The sequence below is a fragment of the Podarcis gaigeae genome, assembly GCF_964106915.1.
Source record: "Podarcis gaigeae genome assembly, chromosome: 14".
Taxonomy (NCBI): domain Eukaryota; kingdom Metazoa; phylum Chordata; class Lepidosauria; order Squamata; family Lacertidae; genus Podarcis; species Podarcis gaigeae.
Window position 1 is genome coordinate 44,121,047 of NC_139690.1, and position 12,272 is coordinate 44,133,318.

At 45.2% G+C, this 12,272-nt stretch overlaps 1 protein-coding gene across 2 annotated transcripts; it reads right to left on the reverse strand.

Moving 5' to 3' along the window:
• Window positions 1–659: 659 nt before the first annotated feature.
• On the reverse strand, window positions 660–11,962 carry LOC310831277 (transmembrane protein 11, mitochondrial). 2 transcript variants are annotated; one of them, XM_083711793.1, is made up of 3 exons: window positions 11,812–11,943; window positions 9,251–9,360; window positions 660–1,584 (listed from the first exon to the last, which is right to left on the reverse strand). In XM_083711793.1, exons 1-3 carry the CDS (start codon window positions 11,872–11,874, stop codon window positions 1,068–1,070), a joined length of 690 nt encoding a protein of 229 aa, XP_083567919.1. In that variant the 5' UTR covers window positions 11,875–11,943; the 3' UTR covers window positions 660–1,067. The 2 variants fall into 2 exon arrangements, with proteins under 2 accessions (XP_083567919.1, XP_083567918.1); XM_083711792.1 differs by lacking the exon at window positions 9,251–9,360 and having other exon boundaries at window positions 11,812–11,962.
• Between the last annotated feature and the right edge of the window lie 310 nt (window positions 11,963–12,272).

Sequence of the window (12,272 nt, forward strand, 5' to 3'; positions counted from 1 at the left end):
AACACAGAAAAGGGGGAAAGAGATACTTAACAGACCTGTTCTTTAACAGTGTACTGAGACATTCAAACAGCACATGCTTCACTGGGCATTAGTATTCAGAATAAAAAATAAATTCTGGAGAAGTGCTTACAATAGGGCAGTTACACTATAATCTACTATGGAGGATATTTAAATTTGCCATTGAAGTGCTACTTTTTACAGGGCTGAAGTCCATTATAAAGGTTATTTAATCCCTGTACAATTACATGAAGGGAAGAATTGTTCTTTGCATGCTAACAGCATAATCTTAACACCAGGTAAAATCCAGCAGAATTTGCAAATTCAGCCTTGTCTTAGTTAACATTTTAAGTTTTGCTGCGACTTTCCTGCACTGCAAGGCTTACTAAGCTTTGAGGGCAGGTAAGTCGTAGCAAAAGGGCATGGCTTATGTTTCTGTGTTCCAGCAGTACAAATATTGGGCAAGTTAACATCCAGGGCTTGCTCTGACGAAGGAAGCACCCAGCAAACCTCCTCTTGTTGCCGTGAACAGTGAACCCTCAAGGAGGCCATCTACTCATAACCAAAAGCTGCACTTCAAATTCACTAGTTAGTATGATTATAGCCTTCCTTAAGAGTTATTCCTCTAGAAACAACTTTGGCACCAAAAGAAAGCAAACCACTTGAAATTCTCATCCTTTAATGAATGGTCAGTGATAACTTTGAGCTGGTTCTGTAGAATACAATTAAACAATATACTTAAAGGTTTCTTGGGGGGGGAAACAAAAAACCCAGACTCCCTCTTAGGTATCTTTCCGTTCATTGACATTCCATTATTGACTTCGGCTCCCACAGTGTTCCTTTTCACGGCAGATCCATGTCTGAGGTGTAAGAAAACTGAAAATTCCCTTGATGCACCCAGTGACATGTTATTTTTGTTCTAAAAATAACAAAAAAATAATAATATATGGATAAACCAAACTGCTTCCCAGGCACCACTTCAAGAAGAAAAGTTGAATGTCACTGTGGGAGTCTTAATACACTTTTTTTTTTTTTTTTGTCTTTGCGGATTTCTCCTTCCTCTGCCGCAATCATACGGCGTAAAGTTCATAAATCTTCTTTACACAGTACACCAGGGCAGCGAGTGCTATCGTGTTATGCAGTCTCTTTCTGTGCAGGTCGTCCTTCCTCACCAGAACCACGGGAGTGGAGGAGGTGAGTGTATGCAGGGGCAGGCGAGAGAGTCTATAGGCATTATACTCCACTTGGTACTTGCAACAGGGGTCGAATTGCCAAGAGATCCCATAGAGGGTGCAGCAGGCTATGCTGAGGACGCCAGCAGGCAAAGAGATGTAATGGGAATAATCTACGGGAACAGCCAGGGGGGTGAAGAGGCAGGCTGTGCCCGCCAGCACGGCCGTCTTGTGCAGGCAGTTCCCAACAGTGATCCAGCGGGCCGTCTCGTCCCCAATGCGCGTGGGCTCAATCACAATGTATTTGTACTGAGCCTCCAAGGCCTGTTCCAGCTCGTATTCAAACTGGTCCTGAGCATTCTCGCCGTTGTAGATTTCGTGAACAATGTAACAGTCCGTGGCAGACAAGGTGACCCTGTCGGAAGAAAAGGCAAGTGAGTTACTTGAGGGTTGTGAACTGGCCTTGCTCCCTGCCTTCCCCCCCATCAGTACAACCTATAAGCTTGCCTAGGGGCTGTAGCCAAAATAAGAATTCTAGGCAAGCAAGCCTAGAATCCTCCTCTGTGTGGATTCTGTACTAACTGCAGAGGATGAAAAGGCTCTACAACCAGCATTGGGGGGGGGGGGGGAGAACACGACCCACAGTGGTCCAGCAGAGAGGGAACTGACCCCCCCCCCTTTCATAGAAACCACACACACTCACTTTTTTTTACTAGCCTAGTAGCAGTTACTTACTTGGTGGTCATAAACCTGTTGCTCTGCACTTCTTATTTTACTGTTATAGTGCACTGAGGACATCAACATCTTGTGCGCCGAATTTAAGGACACCCATACAAAATCTGTTTGAGTCACAGTATTCCTAGCCTTGTTCCAACATGAACTCAGGCATTAGAGGGCCACGTAACATGAGCTCATGAAAATTATCAACTGATTTGGGAGACTCATCATAGTACATGGTACAGAAACCTGTTATGATGGGAAGACTTGTCCAAAAATCCCTTTGGTAACTAAGCCTTCACAGCAGGCACTAGCCACATGTTTTCAAACTTTATTCCTTAATCACATGGGCTAGATAGGGACTTCTGCACCAAATGCTTCAAAAATGATGGCAGGCCACCATATCAGAGTCTGGCTGAGCTCCTTTCCAGAGAATTTTCCATACTGAGTTCCTGAGATCCCCTTGATGAAGGGCAGTTTAGAAATCTCTCACAAAATTTTGGTGTTGCTTTTGGTGATGATAAAGATCTAGGGATTGCTACTGGACACAGTCTACACAAAACAAGACTTTTAAACCCTCAAGTAGTGGCAACTAGATATTGACTTTCACTGTCTTTCCCTCCCTAGACATCAGCTTCATCCTTTTATCTCTTTTCCTCAAAACTGACCACGTTTTCCAGTGATATAAAGCCGTGTGTGTGTTATCAGTATACCTGGCCAAAGTCTGAAGGTGGCCGCTGACATTAAGAATTAACATCACAGGACTGTTCCTGCAAGCAAGGTGTACCTATTTTTTCAGAGGCCAGTTTCTGAAGGCAAAAAGCTTTCCTGAGGAAGGTTTCCAAAACACCAACCTGGAGAGTGGGACCATTTAGCTACATGGAGCTTGGAAATTAACCAATCCACACTCACACTCGAAATTAATGGGCCTCGGAGGGGAAACAGATCCTACCTCTTTCAAGTTTAGAAATTCAGAACATTTTCTGAACCAGCAGTACTTTGCAGTTTTGCTTATGGATCCTTCACGGGTCTGTGACTAGAGGAAGACAAATAAATGAAGGAGAGATCCTCTTTGGTTCACTCCCAACACACAAAACATTGCTACCAACGCCACATTGCACCACATTCCCTGCTCCCTTTCAGTGTTCTACTATGAACATTTTGCTGTTTTATTCTACTTGTCTCACTGTGGGTGGGTGGCCACTGCCAGCTCTCCTGCAGGTCCTGTTGAATTGAACTAGTGTAATGACTTGATCATACATATATTTTCCATTAGGGAAGTGATTCCTCACATCAAGATACACTTCGAAAGCAATCCAGACCCAAGATCTGATCTGCCAGGAGTTTGGAATAGGTGGATCTCCAGTTGAGTCAGGGCTCAGCTAGGTAAAGCCCCTCATTCCAGCTCAGTCAGAGATTTACCAGTCCATCCTCCAACCCAGCTCAGCTGGAACTTGTCTCAAAAAAGGAGCATTCAGGCAGATTTACCTCTATTCCAGATTCTGTTCAGCTTGGTCACATTACCTAGCAACCCAGCACAAATTACACTGATGAAAACAGTGTTTTAAGTCAAACTCCATTTCTAAATTCTTCCTTTCCCACTGCTAGGCTCAGCCCCACCCCTGAACAGTTTGCAATAGGGGTCAGTTACACCAGCATAATTTACCCCTTGCATAAATGACACTGGACTCCTATGGTTAGATTGTTCTGCCCCAGATGTACAAGGCTACGGCTCCTCCCCCTTCAAGATACATGGTAAGGAGATCCAGTCATTTCCCTGTTGTTGCTCCCACATGTTTCAAAGGAAGAGCCACAATTGATACACCTTGATGGCCTTCCTAATGTGTCTTTGCAAAACCAGTTCCCAATCACAATATGCAAGGTCCTACGCAAATGTAAAAGCGGAACTCCAGAAACACAAGCAGCAAGAGAGGCAACGTTAAGAAGTCATCAACCAGAACAGGACACACTGCTGTATTCATTAGCAGACTATGAGCAAGGATTAAGAAAGTGGATGATACTGAAAGCATGTCTGAGAACATCAGCAGGGCAGATCAATACACACTAAATCAAAAAGTGCTTTTTTTGGGGGGGGGGGTGCTATTGAAATAGTTTCCACATTCCCTCCTGGGAAGCCAAGAAAAGCCCACTGCAAAATGGCTATCAGTCAATTTGGACAAAACATTTCAAGCTGCTTTGAAATTTTAAAACTTTTGATGCTGCGGTGAGGTACACCATGCAAAACAAGATTCAAGGAGCAATCTTGTTTACTTGACTTGGGCGGGGGTAGACTCTTTTAAAAGGTACCTCAGTTTTGAAGACCAGGAATATGACTGCCACATCCCCCATCTCCTCTTTAGGATTTATTCTGAACAAAAAGCTAGTAAACAGCAATCTCTTGAAGAGGGACTTTAAAACGTACTCTCCTCTTTCTATAACAAGCAGGGATTGAAGCACCCTGCTAGTATTGTGCTTGAGACGCAGATCAACTTTGCCCATTTTAAAGCCACCACGGCAGGGGAAAGCTTTTTCCAGACCACATAGCCAAAGGACACCTTTGTTCAAAATGGGATGGAACAAAGCTTTGGAGCAGCTGTGTACTCTACACATTCTTTTTCTAGACCCTCTCATCCAAAACAAAGGGAAGCTTTGTATGGTGTGGAGTTTGTTTAGCGTCTGCCTGGAATAACGTCTCCCACCAATGACACTGGGAGGGGGTGCAAATTTTAGCACTGTTGCAAAAAAGCTCAGCACACCCAATTCTCTCTCTAAATCAGAGCAAGGATTAGAATCTCGAGAAGCGTGTAGAGAAATCCATAGAGGCTATCCATCATGTGACAGCCTCATTAGGAATTCCTTTTAAAACAACAACACTGGGCAAAAACCCATGGGCTTCAATACATTGAAGATGAAAGTCTGTACACTTGTCACTCAAGAACCCCGAGATTAAGTCTGAACCCTGCATATAAAGTACAGCACAAATAAACCTACAGCTGGGACAGGATTGCCTCTTCATACATTTGAGACAGCCCAGCAGGGGGTCGGGGGGCAGGGGCAGGAGAGGGAGGATCTAGCAATAGCAAAAATGTATGTTTCAAGACTGCAAGCTTTAGCGTATACACACCCACAGTGGGAGAAATTCCTGCATTCAGCTGCATAGGAATTTTAAAACCTCACATTCACACACATACATAGTACTGCTGCAAGCTGTAATTGGTTGATCACTCAACTAATCCTTTAGTTAATTGGTGGGGGGCAAATTTTAATCCACTGCAATGCAAGCTAAAGGCACATGTTTGTTCTCTGATGTCATTTTCGTGCCTTCCTGTAATAGGCAATGAACGGAAATACTAAGATGATCTTCCGTCCCAACAATGAGCAGCAGTTTTTAAACTATTGCTTTACAGCTTTACACTTTTACACCTTCTGTGTCACAAAAGGCACATATATGAGGTACCTGTAACATCCCCATTTAATAATCAACTGGTGATTTGCACAGCAGACCGACTAAACAATCAGTTGACAATCCACATTCTATCTCACCTTTCCATCAAATATGCTCAAAGCAGCTTACAATATAAAGTTGAAACGCAGGTCATAAAAATAATAAAAAGTTGTGCCAATGAAAACCAGCAGCCTGTTAAAAAAAGGCAGGTCATAATTCAATTAAAAGCCAAAGTAAAAATACAGTTTTAAACCAGCACCTAAATGATAGAAGCCTAGGTTCAAGAGATGCCTTGGAAGGGAATACCAAAACCAAAATACCATAAACATTATAAAGTGCAAGCATTTCTGAATGCCTTTTGGACAGTTTTTTATATCAAATTCTCTCCGTGTCAGTTATTAAGAAATGAAATAAAATGTTATTTAAATCAAACGAGGACAAAGAAGTGGTTCTTGGAAGCAGAGGAATTCTTGCACTGCCGACTGGCAAAGTTTACGTCACATGGTGTGTCAAGTATAGAAGGGTACATCCGAATAATTGCATGATCTTTCAAATGCCATTAAATACCAAGAGCCGCACACCGTAGGGGTCTTGGATCACTTTGTCCCAAGTCTAATCGCTAGGGTCAGCACTTTCTGGCACAGCCGAAGACAAGCATGTGTTATGTGTATCAAACTCTTTCATCAATGCTAACCATGGTTAAAGAATTCAGTATCACCAAGGCTGTACATGGTTTGACAAGATTGCTGGGGAAACCTCAGAGCTGCAACAACAGGGCAGTAACTGGAGATCAGAGCTAAATGGAGAGGATGCCCACCCCAGAATGCCTAACCACACACACTGTAGTGTAGTCTAGGTATTACCATTAATATCAGCCCCCTGATCCAAAGCCATGCTCAAGAGAGCGTTGAAGAGGGGCGCATGAAACAAAAGAAAGGACAGCAACGCATGTGAAGTGGCCCAGCAGATTTTCACTCAGAATGGAAAAGCCAAAATTTCAGAGCTGAATAAAAGTAGGTTGTCCACTGTGTTTGCTCAACTTGAAGAGTCACAAAGCTGAATGTGCGCCTAGTGTTTCACACAAGAAAACAATCACAGGATCATATAATCACAGTAAATTGCTAGTTTCTCTAAATGTTTATTGTACTTCTGCAAACCTCAAGGTTCCTCCGAGCCTGCTGACACCTCCCTCTGCCTTGTGGATGGTACCGCTCTGGCTATATATGCGACGGCACTCTCACTGACTGAATATCTGAAACAGATGGAACAAGTGGAGGTTGCAACAAAATGCTGCAGTGGAGTATTCCTCCATCCTATTCTTCCCACCCAGTTTTCACCTCCACCCCTCTGATATTAATCAGTGCTCTAAGGCCACTGCGCATGTCCATTCCTCATGGGACCCACCTTGCAGACTCCTCACTCTGTCTTTACGGTTTTTTAAAATAGTATCAGCCATCTCGGGCCCAGCATTAGAAACTCATTGATACACAAGCTAATTGCCAAACAGCACTTTAAACCTGGGTTATGGTGTCACAATGGAGTGTCTAGGTTCCCTTTTTTTGCAATGGGATCAATTATTGTTATTAATTTCATTTCTATACCACTTTATATTTTAAAGGAAAAAAATGTCAAAGCAGTTTACAACACATTAAAACATCAAATAAAACAATCCAGAACATAACAAATTCAAGCTTCAAGGAAAATATTCCAGATCCTTCTCTTAAAAGAATTTGGCTTTCGCCATATTTACCTATGTAATTTGTAGAGCTGCCTTAGAGCATAAGTACTTTAGGAAGCCAGTGTGGTGCAGTGGTTAGAGTGTCCTACCTAGAACCTAGGAGATCAGGATTCAAATCCCCACTCGGTCATGATGCTCCCTGAGTGAGCTTGGGCCAGTCACAGCCTCCTAACCTACCTCATGGGGTGGTTGGAGGGATTAACTGAGAAGGGAAGTAAACCATGTACTCCTTTCAGAAAGAAGTGGGAGATAAATGGAATAAGCAAGCTCTTCTGCTCACCTGCTTAAGAAAGCTGGAGGGACCAGCCAGACAGAGATGTCAGTCGCCAACAGCCAAAGTTCTCCACGTGGTCGCAACTGGACCCCGCATAATGCGCCTGGTGAATTTTGAACAGTGCTCAGTCTGTACAATCACGAGGGGAGAACCTGCTGGTGTTGCAGCTAATTGGAGGTGCCTGGCCAGTGCCGTGTCCCATGTTTGTGGAATGTCCCCCTAATGAGGCACATCTGTCTCCCTCACTATTAATTTTAAAGAGAAATTTCAAAACATTATTTAGTCAGGCCTTTGATGACTGAAAGTCATTTCCCTGGCAATCCTGAAATTATTAGTCAGAGAGCAGACAATTGCTTTTAGGCATTTTAAACTGGTTTTTAGAAGGTTGTTCCAAACTGTTTCTACAAGTTTTATTTGTATTTAGTATTGATATGTTTTCTGTCATGCGTTCCTTTGGAGGAAGTTGCATTGTATAAATCTAATAAAAGGCTGTCAATACCTCCATCTTGTGTGTGAATGATGCCATTTTGGTTTCATACAGATCATTGCTCGGAGAATTAAGTTCACTATTAGTACACAAGCTTAAAAATACATGCCTATAAGCACTTTTGAACATTCCAAGTACTTCCAAGACTGGTCATTTTTTATTCCATCCTTGGCATGGAATTCCAGCCCCAAACAAATGTGGTGCCTCCACTCTCCTCTGCAAAATCCATATCTTCTGCATAGTATTTGGATCACTCCTTTAATCCTCATTCCTAACTATAACAAAGGTTTAAGACATTCAACTGCATTTGCCAACATTCCTCCCTCCTTCTTCTTTGACTGTAGGTATCTGTCCCAAATGCACTTATATATTTTGGCTGAATACTGTACCAGATATGCCGATGACACTACGTAATCCAAAGGAGGGGAACCTCAGGCCCCTGTATTGGTTCTTCCAGGCTGCGTCCCCTCCCTAGCCTTGCTCAGCACTTTCTTGAATGCTCCTGCTTGGTTGGAATGCGCCCTTGAACTGTGCTAATGCCCTTGCTTCCCTGAATGGAGAGGGAGTGTATGTAGAAACCTGACTGGAATGAAGCCTGCTATACAATGGAGAAAGTTCCATCCATCCTCAGCCGACTTTTGCCTCTTCCTGTGGCATGTGATCCCTGGAAAGGTGCCCATTGAGGGAATGTGGGCCAATGCCTGATCTAAAGAAACCATTACTACTCTAACTGATGTAGTCTATTATCCCCAGATCATGATGAGGGTGAGGGATGAGATGGAGAAACGGCTGCTGGTTGAAGTTGTCAGTGGTTACCTGCCCCTAACGAGCAATCAGTTGTCAATAAAGTCAGACCGTTTATCAATCTAGTTCAGTACTGTCTAACTGGAAGCATCTCTCCAGGATTACAGACAAGAGACTTCCCCAACTCGTACCTAGAGATGCTGGGTATTGATTCTGGGATCTTCTGCATGCGCAGTAAGTGCTCTACTACCCCTGTAAAGCTGGGAAGGGGAGAAGCCCTAACAAGCTGACAGTGTGATGTAGCTAAAAAGTAGGCCCCATGCCTTCATTAGTATTTCAACCACAGTCAAACATCGTAATATAAGAGGCAGTCTGTCAAAGAGCAGCATCTGAACAGACAATTTACTGGAATTCTAACTCAAAGAGATGCTTCTGACTGGTTTGAGGTATCTGCTCTATTATTAAATTCGACCATATTCCATCATGCCAGACAATATTTTATTCATTAGTTATTCACCCAACATTAACCCTCTCATGTCAACAAGACTCCCTTTTAAGCTAACTGCCTAGCATCAAAATAGCCTGAAAGCATATTTTTAAAAAAGCTCATTGATGGGAAATCCAAGAAGCAGGAAGCAGGTATAACCTACTGACAAATGAAGGGAAATACATCTACCATGAAAGCTGCACGAATTCTGTGGTTACTTGATGAACACTAGATCTGTTCTGCGTCCAAAACACATTCCTGGCAGCCAAAGTCACACAGATGTTACTCAGAAGGGGACACTGAAAAAAGACGGGCAGAAAACAGACATATACATTTCCAGCTTCTCAGTGGAGAGAAGGGTAGAAGCCATAATACAAAGGGGGTTAATAATTATTTCAGCCAGAAACAAAGAACTGGAACATTTCTTGAGTCAGCTGCATGTAAACAGGGGTTAAAACTACACCCATCATCCCTACCATGGGTTGCATCAAAGTAAGTAATACTCAGTTAGTTGTGACCATTTTTAAATGGGTCTACTCTGGGTATGATCTACTTGTTTACAAAAACAGGAATATTACTCAACTCCTGTTATGAGCCAGATTACCAACTAGCATACACTGTTTTCCAATTACCTATGGCAGACATAACACTTAGCTATGGTTGGTTCCTGCTGGGATTTGTTGACTTCACTCGAGAACTCAGTCATACAATGATGCTGGTTGGGCTAAACCCAGTCTCTGGAGAGCAGGTATAGGTGCCAATAAGCCCAGCTTCTAATCTTCCAAGCAAAGGCACAAAGAACCTGCTTTTACCAGTTTGTCACTGCAGATTAAAACTTAACCTTGGTTAGCGCAATCCCAAGATTGGCTATTCAAACCATAGTTTCACACACTTGTTTCCAGCCAATCCATAACCATTGTTTAAGTCAGCATTCCCCAACTTGATTCCTTCCAGATGTTTTGGACTACATCAGCTTCCCAAGCAACAGACTCTCAGAAAAACAATTCTGCAGACTTCACATGCAACACAGAGCATTTCTTTACCTCAGTTGCCTCTAACTGCCTTAAACATGATTGGTCCAGGTTCTAACTGCTCTAGCATATTCACAAACACTCCGCTCAATATGGAGAACTTTCTTATTACATTGACTTAGAAGTCTTAAACTCTTTTTCAACGGAAGAGCTCATTTCATCTATTCCTTGTTGGCTTCAACAATTTTAACATAAAGCTTAAAGTATTTATCTTTTCATTGATACTTCAGAAGAATCATGCCTTTCTCCACTGTAGTCTGCCTTCATGGGAGAGAATGCAACAAGCAACAACTGAAGTTAGGGAAGTTTGTTGAAACCCGGATGCAAAATTATAATTAGGAGTTACACATCAATAGTTTAAACTGAGAGTTGCAAATGCTGATCTTTTAGAAGCTTACCCTTAAAAGTGAGAATATTTACAACAAAAGACTGAACTTCAAAACTAAAAATACAATATGTTAAAACTTTTGGGGTTAATTTGAGCAAGGGGAGAAACCCCACAAGAAAACTATGTAAATATTCTTTGTTTCACCTCCTACCATTATCTACATAGAAGTAAAGTGAGAGCTGATGGCCAAAGGGGGTGAAACTGCCACAGCCAGGAGCCACCAGCTTAATTCCACCCCACCAGCTCCCTAACCTTCCGAATCCATAACAATGCAACACTTAAAAACATAAATCACTCAACCAACAGGAACAGCTGTCCACCAAGAGGTCACTCTCAGAGGACTTTGGGGGAGCGTTTGCGGCCTTCAAAAATAGATTTTAAGAGCATCCAAGAATATTCTTAGTCTAAGCAGAAGCTACTCTTATCACCTCCGGGTCTAACATCTGGGATGGGTGAAACACGCCCGGAGTTATGTTAAGGGACTTTGTGTACTGACCTTCCCTTGCCACAGGCCTGATGCCCCTCCGTCTCCAAGTTGCGGTGAGGGGATACCTACTTTTCCCACAGCCTGATGGAGCCACGACCTTTCCCCCACCCCGAACCCAGACCTTGTGAGGCAATTGGATTCCTCCTCGCTCACAGAAGCTTCACACGTTGATGCCTCCAGCGCCCCCCCCCCCAATATCATACACACACATCCGTTTGACCTCTCTTTCGGCAGCACCTCCTCCAGGAGCCCTGCAACCCCTAATCCATCCCGTGCCCACCCTCTCGCCCCACTCCCTGCGCCCCCCATTCTTCCCCTCCCCTTTCCCCCAAGGATGAACTCCTGCAGCCCCCAACTCCTCCTGCCCCTGCCTTCTCCCGAGGATGCCCCCCTCGCCCTACTTATGCCAAGGCCTTGTGCCGCACAGGCCGAAGCCTCGTTTCCCCTCCCTCGCCTCTGCCACCCCTCTAGCCCCCCCAACCCCGGAGCGACCCCTCCTGCCTCCTAAACCCAATGACCTCGGCACCCCCCGCTTCTTCGGGCAATCCTTCAGCAGCCCTCTTCCTTCCCAGCCGGCCATCCCCAACGCCAACCCGCACCCTCCTTCCCGGCTCTCCCGTCCCACAGAGGCGCCCCGGAAGCTGCCTTCGCCGCCGTGGGCGAGTCTCGAGGCCTGGCCCCCGCTTCGTCCCCTGCAAGGCCAAGAGAAGGCCTCAGAGAAGCTGAGGGGCCTAAGGGGGCGTGAGGGGAGGAGAAGCAGCTTTCGGCTCCCCTAGGCCCAGGGCGTGAAGGCCGGGAGCCGGGGCGGGGAGGAGGCCGCCCCAGCCGGGCCTCCGCCGCTCACCTCTCCCTCGCGCCGGCGCCGCCTCCGCTGGAGCTGCCGGGGCCCGCGCGCCTCCTTCCCCATGCCGCCATCTTGGAGAGACTCGCTTCGGAAATGTCTCCGCCAAAAGTGAAGGCGGGGGCGGGGGAGGGAAGGGCGCGCGCCGTGAGGCGAAGGGGGGGGGAGGGAGGGAAGGGGAAAGGGTCCCGAGGCCTGCCGGGAAACGTAGTCCTCTTTAGTGTGGCGGCGGGGTGGAGAGGTGAGCTTGCTCCCATTCGGAGGGGAGAGGCGGGGCAGGGAAAGGGAGGATTAAAAAAAAAAAAGCGGGAAAGGTTCCCGCTCCGCGCTCGAACCACAAGCCCCAGAGTGCTTCGCGCGGCGGCGTTTAGCGGGAGAGGTCGGACTCCCCATCCAGCGCGGCTACGCATGGGAAATGTAGTCATGATGTGAACGAGCTGGGAGGGAGCTTTTAGGAAAGGGGG